Source organism: Lutra lutra, chromosome 5 (assembly GCF_902655055.1).
Source record: "Lutra lutra chromosome 5, mLutLut1.2, whole genome shotgun sequence".
In the NCBI taxonomy this organism is placed as follows: Eukaryota; Metazoa; Chordata; class Mammalia; order Carnivora; family Mustelidae; genus Lutra; species Lutra lutra.
Window position 1 is genome coordinate 94,999,097 of NC_062282.1, and position 18,261 is coordinate 95,017,357.

General features: G+C 33.9%; 1 protein-coding gene across 2 annotated transcripts in view; it reads left to right on the forward strand.

Annotated features, from left to right (window-relative positions):
• Nucleotides 1-18,261, forward strand: part of CWC27 (CWC27 spliceosome associated cyclophilin) — a 196,688-nt gene that overhangs the window by 90,594 nt on the left and 87,833 nt on the right. For both annotated transcript variants that reach the window (XM_047728916.1, XM_047728915.1), the window contains exon 11: nucleotides 7,964-8,067. In XM_047728916.1, coding sequence (XP_047584872.1) covers nucleotides 7,964-8,067 — 104 coding nt within the window. The remainder of the gene's footprint in view (nucleotides 1-7,963; nucleotides 8,068-18,261) is intronic.

The window sequence follows — 18,261 nt, forward strand, 5'->3', positions numbered from 1 at the left end:
ACTGAGCGTCTGACTTTTGGTTTTGGCTCAGTTCATGATCTCAGGATTATGACACCCACCAGCACGTCAGGCTCCACACTCAGCAGGGAGTCTGCCTGAGATTCTCTCTTCCTCTCTCTTTCCCCCTTCCCCTGCTCATGCTCTCTCTTTCAAATAAATAATTTTTTTTAAGCATCTGGGGAAAAAATAAAAACTGACTGAAAATTATGCAAGATAACGGTTGCCATTTTAAATCCTCAGTCTCAAGTTGAAAAGCTGCACAATTTAAAACATTGCAAGATTTTTAACTACTACTATAAAATAATAGTCTGATAAAAATATATGCACACCATAATTATAAAAACTTTCTTGTGTAGTTATTTATTCATAGTGTCTTCTGTTCTTTAAAAAAAGTTCAGCTTAAAAATAAGGTATTAAGTCAACATGTACTGTTCACTCAGTGAGTAGTTAGCAAACTAAATAAGAAGCCATATAAAGAATCAGGAGCCTCTATCATGTTTACAATTCCATTACTGACTTGGGCAATATTGATAAAAATCTCTTACTGTCATCACATTTCACCTTCTTGTATCTAAGATGAAATGACCATATTCGGCATCTCACCATTTCCTGCAGTACTGGGTTTTAGGATCCTTAATACAAAAGTTGAAACACAATGATCTGCAGAGTGTAATCACTTTTATACCGTTCTCAGAATGTACTTGGATGATGATGAAACTGAGACAAAGAAGTAGGATTAATTGTTTGTGGTCATATCATGATGTTGGGTCTAGGCCTTCTGATAAACATGTCTCTGTTTTTACCAAAATGTTTTTTTTAATCTTTGAAATGGACATTAGATTTAAAAAGAAGGAAAAAAACCACCAATGGCATTAGAGTAGATGCATTTAATAGTATAGTACTTAGTATCATTCTACCATCAATTTTTACTAAAATGATTAATTTTCATTTAGTTTTAATTATTGCATGAAGCACTGGGTATGGTGCATAAACAATGGATTCTGGAAAACTGAAAAGAAATTTTAAAAAATAAGTAAAAGTTTTTAAAAAATGTGGGCAGTAAAAAAGTAAAAGTTTTAATTATTTAAATTGTTTATGTACTTTAACAGTCATGAATCTATTGTAGTACATTTGTCATTAAAAAATCCTGCCTTCTAAGCAACTGATAGTGCTGTTACTCTGACTTAATCTTTCCATCAGCCTCATTATAATACATATGCTGAATACAGCTACAATTTATAGATGAGAAAACTAAGGCTCAATGAGCTTGGCAACCTTGCCCCAACACTGTACTCAGGTGCCACGTTCTCCATGATGTACTGAAAGCTGAGGGAAATTTTGGTAAACAGAAATAGGGAGGAAAGACCATTTTAGTTAAAATGGAAATAGCACGAACAAAGGGATGTGTGTACTGAAGCTGAATACATAAAGAGCATCAGGCTAATAATCTTGATTTTGTACATTGAATGCATTAGGATAGATGGAACTAAGTCCCAAATGTGGATGAAATCTAAATAGAAAGAGAGAGGGTTGACTAGGCTACTGAGAATTCCCTAAATTTGAGGAGCAGGGGTCTAAGAGTAAAACCCAGTGGAAACAGAGACAGAATACTAGAAATGTAGAAGATCTGGTATGATGCTATGTCTGAGATTGCAAAAGGTCATAGGTAAGGTGGTCAAGAAAGATTCTAATGAAAGTCCAAGTTAACCATTGAAAGGGAAGCTATTGAAAGTTGTTATTGGAGGTCATAAGTTACTTCTTCTAAGACAGCAATTTAAAGAATGTATAGGTTACTAGCAAAGTATTAAAGTAGATGGATAGTAGGTAAAATGAAGCAGTAAGAGCAGGTCAGAAATAGAATATAAAAAAAAATTGAAAGCTCAAAGCTGTAGAGAAATTGGAGGAAAATACTCCCACCTGGTCACCCATAAATGCTTGGCATTTAGACTCTGTCCCAGATTCTCTTCCTAGCTCTATCTTTTGTTACTAGCCCTTACCCTACAAATATTTATGCTATAGCATAATGTTTTAATACCCACCCTGTGTTTTGCTGCCTCCCTGTCTTGATTTAAACACAGTGCCTAGGTGCGTCTTCACCGTATCTCCACATGGGTGGGTAATTCCTATTCATCTTTCAGGGTGCAGGTCAGATGCTTCCTCTGTGAAGCCATCCCTTATTTAGCCTACTGTAATCTTTCCTTCTCTGAATTGCAAAATGCTTCAGTCACTTGTTTATCATGGCAATTCACCACTTTTTATTATGTACTATTATTATTTATTTGTGTTCAAGATTTATGTCCCTCCGTGGAATTTAGGCTCCTTGGAGATTTTCTCAAAGTATTAGTGTACCACAGTGTAAAGAATATAGACAGTCCCATTTTAAATTTGGACCTCTATCAGCTACTGATCGATTATGTGACTTCAGGCTAAGTACTTAATCTCCACAAACCTTGGACTTCTTATCTGTAAAATGCCTATACTACAGGTTATTGAGAAGACTAAGTGGTAAGGGAGGTGACTGATTTAAAGAATCTAGCTAGGTTAGGTTACTTTCCCTCCTTATTCACCTTGATTTCTGTGCCATCACTCAGAATGGTACTGTATAAATATTAGATGCTCCAGAAATTATTGAATAAATTAGTAATTTCTTTGCTGTTACTAAATATATAAAGTTTACTATAATTTCTAGGCTGCTGATATTTTATTGGGCTGATTTTTTTTTTAATTTTTTTTTAATTTTATTTTTTATAAACATATAATATATTTTTATCCCCAGGGGTACAGGTCTGTGAATCACCAGGTTTACACACTTCACAGCACTCACCATAGCACATACCCTCCCCAATGTCCATAATCCCACCCCCCCTCCCAACCTCCCTCCCCCCATCAACCCTCAGTTTGTTTTGTGAGATTAAGAGTCACTTATGGTTTGTCTCCCTCCCAATTCCATGATGTTTAAAATTTTTAAAATACTCCAGTGTCCCTTTTAACATCCCCATCAAAACAAACTTACAAAAAAAAAAACAAAACAAAAAACAAAAACTCAACGAAATTCCTGCTTCATTGTATGTCCATTTCTATCTCTAGCCTCCATGACATTTTTTTTTAATTTTTTTATTTTTTTTCAGCATAACAGTATTCATTATTTTTGCACCACACCCAGTGCTCCATGCAATCCGTGCCCTCTACAATACCCACCACCTGGTGCCCCCAACCTCCCACCCCCCACCCCTTCAAAATTCTCAGATCGTTTTTCAGAGTCCATAGTCTCTCATGGTTCACCTCCCCTTCCAATTTCCCTCAACTCCCTTCTCCTCTCCATCTCCCCTTGTCCTCCATGCTATTTGTTATGCTCCACAAATAAGTGAAACCATATGATAATTGACTCTCTCTGCTTGACTTATTTCACTCAGCATAATCTCTTCCAGTCCCGTCCATGTTGCTACAAAACTTGGGGATTCATCCTTTCTTTCTTTTTCTTTTTTCTTTTTTTTTTTTTACAGCTTTATAAACATATATTTTTATCCCCAGGGGTACAGGTCTGCGAATCGCCAGGTTTACACACTTCACAACACTCACCATTATTGGGCTGATTTTTTTAAAGAAATTCTTTTTTCCATTGGACCAGATTAAAAAATATTACAAGGTAGAATCTGGTGGATAATGGTGATATCATACAAACCATATTAAAAATCAAATGAATTTAAATTAGAAACATACTTACTAGGGAAAAAAGTTAATTAGCTCAGAGTTAATATCAGTTTACAAAAGGCTTTTCTTTCCTTTTCTCTTTTTTTTTTTTGAGAGTGGGAGAGAACAGGAGTGGTGAGAAGCACAGGGAGAGGGAGAGAGAAAGAATCCTCAAGCAGACTCCCAACTGAGTACAGAGCCTGACATGGGGCTCAATCCCAGGACCCTGAGATCTTGACCTGAGCCAAAATTAAGAGACACTTAATCGATTGAGCCACCGAAGCACCCCAGAAGCCATTTCTTTTTATCATACAAACAGAAACTAGGCTCTGAGGGCAAAAAGATGCTGCCTGACTCCAAAGCAAGCCCCTAATTTGGCAGTATAAGGTGACATGTACTCCAGGCTTACAATTTTTACTCTCATTTTAACAGATTTAAAAATATTCTAGTGCCAGTAGATAAGACTATATTCCAGAGAATATAAGATTGGGAACCCTAAAATTAGACTGTGACCTAAGGACTAGTTTTAAAACTTGCAGTTCATTCCAGGAGTTACGGATTCCACAAGTACCAACAAATAGTGTTGTTTCAGTATGGAAGATTTTGACAATGTTGTAAATTCTGAATCATTTGAAAAATTCAGTATAATGAAGCAATTTTTAATAATCTTATAGACCTTCCTTTCTCCGTCTCACTTCATCTTTTTTGAGTTTTTATTCATCCTTAATTCAGTTTGTAAGTTATTATGGCTACTTCAATAGTGCATCCAAATCTCTGACTATTTAAGGATAGATCTTTAGAAGCTGGCATTATGTGTTCCTTGCCATTTATAAAAATTATGAACAGAGTTAACCTCCATATGTAGTAAAGGTAACATTTATTTATAGTAAATAACATAATAAAGAAATATTCCTAATTCACAAAGAATCCTTAACTGTAGCGCTATTTTATTTTATTTTTTTTAAACATTTTATTTATTTATTTGAGAGAGAGAGAGACAGTGAGAGAGAGCATGAGCGAGGAGAAGGTCAGAGGGAGAAGCAGACTCCCCGTGGAGCTGGGAGCCTGATGCGGGACTCGATCCCAGGACTCCAGGATCATGACCTGAGCTGAAGGCAGTCGCTTAACCAACTGAGCCACCCAGGCGCCCTGTAGTGCTATTTTAAACATGATCTAAATAGTAATAGCTACCATCTGTTGAACATGTATTCAGTACCTAATATTTTAAATATCTTAAACCATTTTATAGTTGAAGAAACTGAGTCCCAGAGAAGTTAAGTAATTGTTCTTAGGTCACTCAGATAATAAGTGATAGAATTAGCCTTTAAATCAGGACTTTCTGAACTCAAAGAATCCTTTTGATTATTGTGCTTTATTGCCTCTATGACAGTATATTCTGTCATCATCTCTCATATTTTGCATACTTCAGATTACTCTCATAATTAGTTTGTTCAGCCATCATTCAATATTTCATATTAAACTTTCAAAATAAGCTTTGCCTCAAAGAAAACATCTAAATTTCTGAATTACTTACCAAATTAAAATTTTTTTAAAATAGTATAATAAAAAAGATAATGGTGTTTAGTGGATAGAGCAAAGATGTGGTTGCTATTCCCTGTGCTCATATAACTTCAAGAAATAGAAAGTAATTACATTTATCGGAATACATAATGAAAGCCTAAACTAAGCACTGATGTTGAGAATCAAGAGGAATAGTTATACATGAGAGAGATTGGAAAATAACATACTTTGACAGTGATTCAGTGAAAGGGTGGGGGAACAGTCCCAGAGGAATTTTAAAGTCTGGTCATTCGGAGGAAAATGGTTCCACAATCTAATAGAGACTTCCGGAAAAGGAACAGATTTGGGCAGGGAGGAGATGACTTCAAGTTTGCACACAGTTTGTAATTAGGCAGTGTCTAGCCTCTGCTATCCATCTAGATCCTGGCCCTTGAAATGTGGCTAGTTTAAACTGAGATGGCCTGTCCCAAATTTAGAACATTTAATATAAAAAAGAGTGTAAAATATTGTATTAATATTTTTATATTGGTTGCATGTTGAAATAATGATATTTTGGACATATTAAATTAACTGAGTTAAAGTAAGTTGTTAAAATTAACCTGTTTCCTTTTTATCATTTTTTTAATGTGGCTCCTAGGAAACTTAAAATTGCATATATGTCTTACCTTATATTTCTGTTGGACAGCACTAATGTACATAGAGATTTGTAATGCATAGTTAGAAATGCAGGACCAAAAAATCAGGATGAAACATCTAGATTTGGAAATAACATATATAAAAGTGATATTTGATGTTATGAGATTAGATAAAAATGTCAGTGTACAGGGTATGGAAATGAGAAAAATGCCAAGAATTACAGGCTGAGAATAGAGCAAGTAATTAAGACAATATCACTGAATGGTAGAGAAGCCAAAGAGGAAAAGGAAGCCTGAGAAAAGACCATTGAATTTGGTTGATACAGAAGCAGTTTCAGTGGAGTATAAGAAGGGTAGATTGCAAGAGATTAAGAAGTTCAAGGTTGAGAAAATAGACTCTATACATAAACTGTTCTTTCAGGGAAGGAGTCCACCAGTGAAGATAATCATCACTTGATTGGAGCAGAGTCCAGGGAAATTTGAGTATGTTTGTTGGCTGAATGAAAGGCTCAGTGAAGTAGGAGTGCTTGGAGTTGTAAGGAAGAGAAGATAATTGCTATAGGGTGGTCCTAATGTACTGGATCCCAAACCTGAATGCATGTTGGAATCACCTGGGGAACTCATTACATGGGCAAATTCTCAGGCAACATCTTACATCTAACAAAATAATATTCTCTGGAGGTTTGTCTCCTGGAGCTTGTTGTGAACAAATTCTTCTACATGATTATGATATATTCATAAGGACAAACAAGTCAAGATAATTAAAGGTGCTGGTGAGGATATCAGTGAAATAACTAACCTTATCATCCAAAATGGTTAGAGAGCCAGATGGGTAAGAATAGAGGCGTTGGATGATGAACTATGAAGATGTTGGCTTTCATTATAAAGTAAGCACAGGTTCAATAGGAATGAAAAAACTGGGAAAGTTAAAAAGGTAGTAGATTTTGATCAGAAAGGGAAGTTTCAGAATTCAGGATCCTGGAGGCCAAGCAGATAGAAAATATAGCTATATGTGTTTGATGAGGAAAAGAGGGAAAAAGAACTGAGTGGTGCACACTGTAAGATCTATCAGTTCGGTAACTGATCCAGGACAGTGTTTTAAAAGGGGAAAAAAAGTATAAGATTTGGGGATCAAGAAGAAACACAAAGGTTAAATCAGTCTGGAACTATTTAGACTTAAGATTCCACAAAAGCTTGGCTTGGGTTTCTTTTAGACCTTTTCCAGTCTTTTAGAACATTTAATATAAAAATATTACCTACTCGGGTTTACAACGTTCTTTGAGTATCTGTTATCCATTCTCGCTTTTACTTTAATAGTGGATACCTGACATTCACAAATATGAAATGCAGTTTTGACTGGCCACAAGTGACTCTAAGGGTTCATGTCATGAGTACAAAGCACATGTATGTGAATCTGCCCAAAACTGGCTTGTAGAAACTAGTCACGTAATGACTTGTAATGAAGTTGGTATTTACATCTCAGTTTACCTTTAATATAAGATTGTATTAATCATCAGAATACTGCAGCCTGCTAGGTTTCACAGAAGAAGAAATTATTTGCCAAACTGTGGTATTATATGGGCTCAAAATTAATTGAGTTTTACAACTTCAGTTTAAAGCATTTTAACACTGCTCCTAGCATGTAATTACTTAATAAATGGTAGCTACTGATGCTAGTTCAGGAATTCATCAAGTTTTAAAGACACATCTTTTTATGTATATCCAGGTTTAAAGAATAGAATTTCTCTTAAAATTTTGCTTTGATTCAGGATCTCCATGATTTATTAAACTGGAACTAGAATATGAAATTCACAGCTGAATTAGAAGGAGAACAGTGGGTCATTTATCACTTATTTATCCTGTTGGAAATATCTGAAAGGGAGTATATTTTATAGGTAATTCATATTATGTTGCTATTATGAAAAATTGCAGCTTTTGAAACATCCTTTGGCCATGCTTCCATACCACAAAAGACATGTAAGGAACAAAATGTATTACATTATTTATTTTGTTTTTCTTAGAGATTTAGTGTACCTGAAAACCAATAATCCTGTTTTTGCTAAGTAGTTTTCTCTCTCAGTGTATTATATACTTACATAACTGTTTTTGCTTTATAGTGATGAGCTCAGAAAAGAAGCAAGACAGTTAAAGCGGGAACTCTTAGCAGCAAAACAAAAAAAAGTAGAAAATGCAGCAAAACAAGCAGAAAAGAAAAGTGAAGGTAAGGATATTTATCAGGATTTTTATTTTCACTTGGTACATTTCCTTCTTCCCTCCATCTGCTCTTCCTTTTCTCCTCTTCCTTCCCTTTCGCTTCTTTCCTTCCCCCTTGCTTCCTGAGTTTTCCTTTTTTTTTTTTTTTTTAATACTTGCTTTGGGTAGTTAGCCAATAAAATAAATTTCTTGTTAGGATTTTTGTCTAAGAAGTAAATTCAGGCAAACATGATCATAACTATTATTCTAAAAAGCTTAATGAAAACTAACAGACTTGACATCAGACAAAACTTAAATACCATAACACATATCTAGGAGGGCACAAGAATGGAATGTGCATTTTTTATATTGTACACCCTTTAAAACATTAAGAAAAGCATTTAGGCCCTATGTTTGGGACTTCTATAAACATTTTTGCATTGGTTTGAAATAGTATGAAGTATAAAGTCTTGTTTTTTATTTGTTTGTTTATGTTAAGACACTGAAAATCTAAAATACTAATAAAGCTGATCAAAAAGCAACCAAAATAATACCCTGCTGTTTATACGGGTTAAATGTGTTCTTCGTTTTACTGTGATTTTTATGACGCTAAAAGGGCTTTTTTTTTTTTTACGATTTTATTTATTTATTTATTTGACAGACAAGAGATCCAAGTAGGCAGAGAGACAGGCAGAGAGAAAGGAGGAAGCAGGCTCTTCCCTGCTGAGCAGAGAGCCCGATGTGGGGCTCGATCCGGACCCTGGGATCATGACCTGAGCCAAAGGCAGAGGCTTTAACCCATTGAGCCACCCAGGCGCCCCTAAAAGGGCTTTTTAAAAGTTGTTTCACTGATGATTCTTAGTTTAAAACTGTTTCAGCTATAAAACATGTAATGGCCAATTTCCAAATTAACAGATTGGAACCCTCTGTTTTCTTTTCACAATAATAAATTACATTATAGATTCAGTGAACATGATCAGAAATTTTATTCTTAGCTTTAATAATATGTACTAAATTTGGCTTAACAAATCTGCTTTATGCATATATCTTCTATATTCTTGTGCTTTTTGGATACCAAAAAGTACTTTTATGTACCAGATTCTATCACAGTTATTGGAGATAAATCAAAGAATAAGATGCCGGGGCGCCTGAGTGGCTCAGTGGATTAAGCCGCTGCCTTCGGCTCAGGTCATGATCTCAGTGTCCTGGGATTGAGCCCCGCATCGGGCTCTCTGCTCAGCGGAGAGCCTGCTTCCTCCTCTCTCTGCCTGACACTCTGCCTACTTGTGATCTCTCTCTCTGTCAAATAAATAAATAAAATCTTAAAAAAAAAAAAAATAAGATGCCACATCTAGCCTTAAAGATTTCATATTCTAATAAAGAACATCATAGGCATTAGTACTGACTTTAAGTAGCAAAAGTAATACCACATAACTATCTAAAGGACATAGTTCTTAGATCATTTGCAGCATATCCCCCACTGACTATTAGAGTAAATAAAGGCAGGTACTTAATGATGAAGTCAAAGTCACTGAAATATATTTGAATGAAACTACTAAAAAATTAACTCACTTGTAATAACACAAATTATAAGCTGAATTTAAAAGAAAGGGTAAACTTATGTATGACTAGGTCATGTAGGTAAAGTATAACTGAGAAGAGAAAAGCTATATTGGCAATACCGAGATTTGAAAGAAGTACGGTGAGGGTTATTTTATTTTTAAGTTTATATGTAATTTTCTCAGAGTATTGTTCCTAATAATTAAAAGCATTTTAAATATATCAAAGTAATTCCTTTCAAATAGAAAAAGCTTTTTCTAATTTTTTAAATTCATTTTTTAAAATATTTTAATTAAAAAATTAAATTTTTTAAATTCATTTTTGAGCTAATAATTATTAGTATGCCCATGTCTCAAGAACCATGCAGGGCCAGAGGGATGAAGTTGGCAAGAGATGGATGGTTCTTGCTTTGTAGTTTATGATCTAGTAGAAGTGAGAGAATTGGAAATAGATAATTATTGTAATAGTGCTCTACAGTTAAGGCTTATATTAGATACAAGCAGTGCTATTTTAACTTGATCTGCCTTTGAAATATTAAATACAATTAAAGAAAGATTTGAATCTTAGAATGATTTCTTAACACAAAACAGAAGATTCTTCTATAGCTTATGTCTGTCTATTTATGAGAAAATTAGCCATGTTAAAACCTTTTTTATGCCATAGAGAATTATATTAGTTAGTAAGTACTTTTCTGAATTTAATGTTGCTTATATCTTTGAGAAATACCTGGATTTTCCTTAAATTTGAATGTCAGCTAAAAATTAGCTTCCACAAAAAGTGGGGCATTTTACCATTTTATTTTTGATTGTTTTATTTTGAAATAATTTTAGAACTACAGAAGTTACAGAGTTCCCATATACCTTTAATGTTAAGGTCATATATCAATATAATACAATGATTAAAACCAAGCAATTAAAGTTGATACATTACTATTGACTACAGACCTTATTAGAATTTCACCAGTTCTCCCACTAACGACCTTTTTCTGTTCAATATGTCCATCCAGAATTCCATATTGCATTTAGTCCTTGTGTCTCTTTAGTCTCCTCTAATCTGTGACAATTCCTCAGTCTTTTCTTGTCTTTCATGTTCTTGACACTTTGAAGAGTCCTGGTTAGATATTCTGTGGACTGTCTTACTTGAGTTTGATGTTTTCTCATGATTAGATTAAGGTTATACATTTTTGGGGCAAGATTGCCAGATAAATGATATGTTCTTCCCAGTGCATTATAAGATTATCTATTGTCTTTCAACTCATGATACTACCTTGATCATTAGCTTAAAGTAGTGTCTGTTGAGCTGTTACATTTCCCTTTGAGATTTTAAGTATTTAGGGAAAAAATACTTCGAGACCATCTATCCTGTTACTTTTGAAGCTTCCCCCCACTAATTTTAGTATCCATTGGTGGATCTTGCCTATAGACAACAGTTATTTACTGTGATGTTCTAATGGTTACTCTTTATTTCCCTGATTCCCACTATTTTTAATACTTGTAATTCTTCTATAAGAAAGATCACTTTCTATTTATAGATTTACTTATTTATATCAATTTGGGCTTGCGAATATTTATTTTGTTCTATGTGTTATAATCCCAAACTATCATTATTTATTTTGTTGTTCATACAGTACCAGAATTGGTCGTTAGTAGTTCCTTCAGGTTGGCTCCTATGTCTTTGCAACTTGCTCCCAACTTTGAGCACATTTTTACTTTTAAGCACAGAAGGCTCCAGGTTGATCTTGTGTTTTCCCCTCTCCAGGCCTGAAATCAACCACTTCTCCATTGTATTTGGCACTAAGAAACCAAGACCTAGGCACTAAGTCAGTCTTTATTTTGATTCTCATAATTTTACAGTGCTATTAGAAACAATATTGTTTTATCACCATCTTATTAGAATGCTGAACAAAATTTGCTTTTAGCCCCTATCTAGGATGCATTATGAATTACCTTTTTCTTGGAATTGTATTTCTTCTAAACTTATTTTACCTTTTTAAATTGACTAGTATGGCCAATGCTAGGAAATTGTATATTATGTAAGATTTGTGAATTTCAGCAAACACTACATTATATTTGAAATTCACATGTCCCTATGGAGTTTTTAAGTCTAGTTTTCCTTCTTGCCCCATGATTAAAAATGACACCATGAGACATATCACTGCACAGCATTTTGGAAACAAAGCAGTATTTTAAGCATCCCTGAATGTCAGAACTTAGCTTATCTTCCCAGCTGAAAGATATTCCATGGTTAGAACTATATAAACTCTGGGAACAGATCCAAATGTTCTCATAAGCATTTTCATAGTAAGATCATCACAGGGAAAGAAGCTGAAGGTATTATTTGACTTTGGCTCTATACCTTCATATATCAGCTGAACCTATTCAGGAAAGATTTCTTAATTGGGCTATATGGCTGCATATCTGGCTTTTATAAAACATTTTATTTTAATCCAAGACTTAATTATTTGAGTATTATCATAACTTTGGATGATTTGGTCTTTTGAATATTATATACTATATCTAGAAATTTAATTTGCCAATTAACTTAGAAGGAGATAATTGGTATTAAAAAGAGGCTTTTAGATACTTTGGTGTGTAAACTGTTGTGTAATGTAGACATGTCTTCCATGTGAATTTCCTTCTGGATGCAGGTACCACATCTACTAATATAGAGAGGCTAAAAATATACTTATTTTGATATTTTTAATAGTAATTTTGATAGTAATACTAAGTGCTTATATTTAACACTAAAGGTTATAAGAATACTTTAGAGTATTAAATATTCTCAAAAAATAAACAGGAATGTATTGAGATTTTAAAGTCCATTTACTAGCAGTGAAGTTATTTAAGCCTGTGTGAGTCCATTTTCTTACCATAAATCCAGATAGAAAAATGCTTTGTGTACCCCTCAAGTTTCTTCTAAGAAGTAAATTAGATAATGAGAAGACCTTTAATAAATTTACAGTGCTATATAAAAACAATTTTAAATTTGTAAGGAGAAAAATAAAGCTATTTCACTTTCCAGTTTGTCCTATCGAAATCCCACAAATGGAAATTTTGAATTTTAATACTGTGTTAGTTGCAGTTAAAGCCTGTAATCAATACAGCTGTATATAAATAAAACATAAATCAAAATTTCAAAATAAATATTTATTTCATGTGCTTTCACAATTACATTTCAATAATCATTTTCTTTGTTAAAGGGTTTATATGTGAGCTTGTCTACATGCTTAAGTAAAGCATCCAGTAGTATTATTTCCTGATTTTATGAAGTTATCTGGCTAACACTTGCTGACTATTGCCACTTCACTTTAGAATTTAATGTAATATCCTCAGATTAAAAGTACTTGGGAAGATACCCATCAGAACAAAAAAGCTTTGTATTCTAATGCCGGTGCTTTAATCGACCCATTTTTGGCCTTGTGTGAGTTGGCGGCCTCCCACCTAGCGTTTAGCCAAGTGTTTTAATAGATGTGATACTTTATCTGGGCTTCTGTTGTCTAAGGAAATCTCCTTTGGTCAGAGTAATAATCCTTTGGTTTTATACTCTTTACCCAGTTTCTTGAGCCAGATCCTTAGCCAGATTTATATAGGCAAACAGGAATTTATATTCTAGCTATAGCTATACTTCTAAGTCTCTTCTATCACCTCAGGCAAGTTACTTTAAAATCAGGACCCATCTATTTCTCTCTATATAAATATAAGATAAATAAAATGTGCTATTCCTATATTTCTAGTGTTTTACTATTAAGTATTTCCTTTTTTGTTAACTCCTTCAATTCTATTATGACAGAAAATAAAATACTTTTGATGCTTTTACATCAATAAATACTTTGAGCCCCATACAATTGAACAATCCTAATTATACTGGTATTTGGTATTACCTATTGTGGTGATAGGGCCGTGGGTATAGGGACACGTCCAAACCCATCAAACTATACCTGTCCAAACAAGTGCAGCTCTTTTATATACCAGCTATGCCTCAACAAAGCTGCACCCCCAAGAATATTAGTTCATAACCCAAAACCTCCTGACATCTCTGCCCTAGTAAGAAAACATATAGTTAAAATTGAGCCAACCTATTAATCTTTTGAAAACCAATGTAAAACAGAGCTTCTCTATGTAGTAAAAATGTATATAGGACCATCCATTTTCTTTTCAGTCTTCCCAGGAAGACTCAAAGTCTGCTATTCCTTATATCACAAGGGTATTGTTGGATAACAAATATGATTATACCTCTATATAAGAAAAGCATTCCATAAATATAACCTTATAATTTTTGCTATTGGTTTGCCATCTAAATATGTTTAAAGGCTTTTATTTTATTTTATTTTTTTTTTAAGATTTTATTTATTTATTTGACAGAGAGAAATCACAAGTAAGCAGAGAGGCAGGCAGAGAGAGAGGAGGAAGCAGGCTCCCTGCTGAGCAGAGAGCCCGATGTGGGGCTCGAACCCAGGACCTGGGATCATGACCTGAGCCGAAGGCAGCGGCTTAACCCACTGAGCCACCCGGGCGCCCTAAAGGCTTTTATTTTTAAAGGCTTCACTAAATGAAAGAAACAGAGCATCGAGGAATATTATTATTTTAGTCAAAAATTGGAATCTTTCATGATAGCGTAAATTTGACTCTAAAATTCAAAGCAGTTAGGTTGTATTGTCAGTTGAATACAGAGTCTGCAGTAGGTACTAACACCCCAGTTTAGGTAAACAAGGAATGTAGTGTTATACTTTAGATACCAGCAATGTCAGAAGAGATGTGATACCAAACAATCCTGTTTATAGCCAAGGAGTCTCTGTACTCTCAGTGCAAATCATCCAGGCCTGTCCATGGGGTTTTCATACCAATTTTGAATAAGACTGATAGTTAATCTGAGATAGAGTTGGTTTCCTATATTGGCTCTGTCAGATTCTCTAATAAACTACATAATCCTTTTCATTAAATTATGTTTCTAAGTCCTTTCCAGGTTTCTTTGAGTTTTATCACATCAAAACTAGTACCAAACTGAACATAGTCACATAGAGATACAGGTTTGGACATATTCTCTAATCAATTTTAGAGAGATAAGGTATCAGATCCTCTTTTCAAAGTTCAAAGCACATAATACCTATTCTCTGACTAGTGCCAGAAATTAGAGGAGGAAGGGCAATCTGAGCTTGTAAATCAAGAAAGAATTCTAAAGCCTCTTCATGAACACATCCCTGGGGTGTTGTGTACCTCTCAAATTGTACCAGGCCATTTCAAGTTTCATCAGACTCTCTTTTTAACACTGGATTAAGTCAGACTAGGGCCCCTCAGGCTTGATACGTTGTAAAAGTGTATAGTTTTTGACTACTTTTCATCTAACATATGATGTTAAACTAGCTTAATCTTGGTTTTTATAAGAAACAGAAGCTCTTTTGGAATACTAGGTCTGTGTTGTGCCTAATACCATGTAGAATTCATTCCTCTCACTAAGCAAACTGGTACTTTTTTCCAAAACACTTAACTTCCTTTAGGTACTCAAGTCATTTTTTTTCTTGAAGGCTGTAAGTATCAAGCCTGTTTTTCCCATACTCTACTCTTAATCTTTATGCTAACTTTTAATGTTATTTACATAGAAAAGTAAAAGTATATGTGCAATTGAATCATAGAAAGCCTCTCAGGCCAGCCATCAATAATACTCTATTTATTCTTATTTTGTGCATGGTACTAATAAACTGATTATCCAGTTCTAAGTTCAGAACAGATGAAAGAATAATAAAAGTGAAGGAGAATACCCTTTATAAGGGGAGATGTTATGGAATATGAAATATACCTGAAGAATTAGAATATAAATAAATAAGTAAATAAACAAAAGCCAGGATAGGGGCTGGCATAGGCCAGCCCCTATTAGGTTGATTTTTTAACAATTAATGCAATATGCTGGCAGTTTTTAGTGGTTATGTTTTCAAAATTCTGCATATAAACTCTTGCTAGCTTACTATTTTATTGGAGTTAAACAAAATTAAAAATAAAAAGAGTGGGAGAGAAAGGCACAGCTAGGGACTTCATTCTGGCAGCAGCAAGACATGATAGCCGACCACTTGACAGTAAGTAATAAAACACAATAACTAATAGGACTGGAATATTATGGATTTGTTGTACTTCATTATACTTGGAAAGCATGTTAGTATTAAAGTTATTGATGCTCATTCGATTAAGAAAAGTTTAGATGGAACTTATTATTGTTTAGTTTATTATTTGTTTAGATGGAACTTATTATTGCCCAGATATTGGGCAATGATTCTAACCTAACTGGTTAAAAAAAAATTTTTTTATCATTTTTTTCAATTGAAGACAAAGATTCTCTTTTCTAAAATATTCAGTTATATGGAATACTTCATTTCTTAGAAATCCTAGAAAAATAAAGACTTCCTCTGTAGCCAGGATAACCAGTCTCAAAAGTAAAAATTTTTTAAATACATGCCACTACCTTCATGTGCCAGAAAGCATGTTATATTTTTAACAATGCCTTTCAATAATATAATTTTAAAACTAGTAAAGATTTTTAAAGGCAGACAGCAAATGTAAAGATGAGCATACCCTCACATTTAGACCAAGAATTTCAACTTTTGGTAAAGTGACTAAGAGATGATCCTCTCTAATTTGAGAGTCCATGAAGTACTTTGTTATTTTTTGGACAGTCCATCTCAGACTTTCTCACTAGCCATCATGAGCAAATCCTGTTGAGCTTTACTTTGAGAATCATATATTATGAGCATATTTAATTTTATGTGCAGTGAAAAATGAACTTTAACCAGTCCTCCTCATCTGTTGTTGTTGTTGGGGGTTTGTTTTGTTTTGTTTTGTTTTTAATGAGCCAGTGTGTTAGGGGTATCTCTTTGCAGCCCTTCACTGTCTTAAAATAGTTTTAAAAGAAGCGTTATTTCTGCCTGGTGTTGGATGTAATTCCAATGTAGGAAATTTGACAAGAGCCTTTAGCTATATTTTTAGTAACTGCACTTTGTCTTCCTATTGATGCCATTCCTAACCCAGTAAAAATAGGTTGGTTAATTGATGGCCTTAACTGTCTCTTTAAAAAAAAAGGGGGGGGGGCTTTATTATTTCTCCCAGTTATAAGAGTAATGTATATCCTTTGCAAAAATATGAGAACTGTAGAAAAGCATAAAGGATAAAAAGAAAGATCACTCCATAATACTTCTGCCAAAAACAACCATGGTTAACTATGTGATATTTGTTCTTCTCAACTGTTTTATCTTCATGTCAGAAACATGTGTATTGTTTTCCATAATGTTATTTTATCATAATCTTGTTTGTAATATGCTTTTTAAAAAACTTTGCAAGTGAAATTGAGATAACTCTTAAGAGAACAACCTGATTTTAGGGGTATTCTTTCTCTTAATTTTCTCATATCAGCGGGATATATGGGAGGATGGATATAAAGAGTGTATAAATGTAGTTGGAAGATTAAAAATTCCCAACGTTTTCAGCTCTATTATTTGAGGCCACTGACACCCAAGGACTCCATTTCCATTGCTGATGGGCATTATTCATGCCTCTCATGAATTAATACTAAACAACAAAAAAGTATTGATTGACATTGGCTGGGGTAACCTGCCACTTCTTCATTTCTCAAGTGGCCAGTGATAAATCTTCAGGGAAACATTCTAATCAGTACTCAGAGCATGAACTGAAATAATTACAAATTTGTCCTTTTTAGAAAGTAACAGACAAGGGGTGTGTGGGTGTATGCACATGTTGTTTTTTATTATGTTTTGTTTTGATATTTAGATTGTCTCAAGGGGAGAACTAATATCATCATTAAAATTTTGATTATAACCAGCATTCTTACTTGGGATTGGAGTTAACTATTCCAGACTGCTGTCAAGACCTTATTTTAAGTGAGATGTTTTTCTTTTATGTGACATTTTATGAGGTTTTGCCAAAAATGACATCAAACATATAATTCATTCGAGTGCTGAGTTTCTTCCACATCTTGCAGCACTTAATCAAATTTGAAAAAGATAATCTTTTCACAACTTCAGAGTGCAAACCTGTGAATATATTGCATTAAAACTTACTTTGGACAGTTTAATCTGTGTGGTATTAGGTTGATTTTTTTTTAACAATTAATGCAATATGCTGGCAGTTTTTAGTGTATGTTTTCAAAATTCTGCATATAAACTCACAGCAGACAGTATAGATGTAGCTTTTGAGTATTTATAATTTTTCATGCAAAAAAATGCATAATCCCTAAATTATATTAATAGTTACAATAATTTGAAATGCCAGAAAGGACGAAGAGAATAAAGATGTACTCAGAATGTCAAAAGATATCAAAATATTAAGAATCTTAAAGATTCTATTTTGAAGTATAAAAGTAGTTTATATTGATTTAACAGCCACACCAGTATGCTTATTTAAAGCATTATGCTGCTGTATGTTTAAATTGTGAAAGTAGACTATCCTTAAGGGATGTCTGGAGCATGAGAAACTCTGATCTTGACTTTGCTCTATTTACACTGAATACTTCTTTGCAGTCATCATACAGTTTTGATCCTGAAGGGAACATCCAGTCCTACCCTTTCATCATATACATAAAAAGCCAGAGGCCAACCAATTAAGGGGCTTACCCAAAATCACACAGCAAACTCAAGCCTTCTGGCTTCCATAGCTCTGTTCTT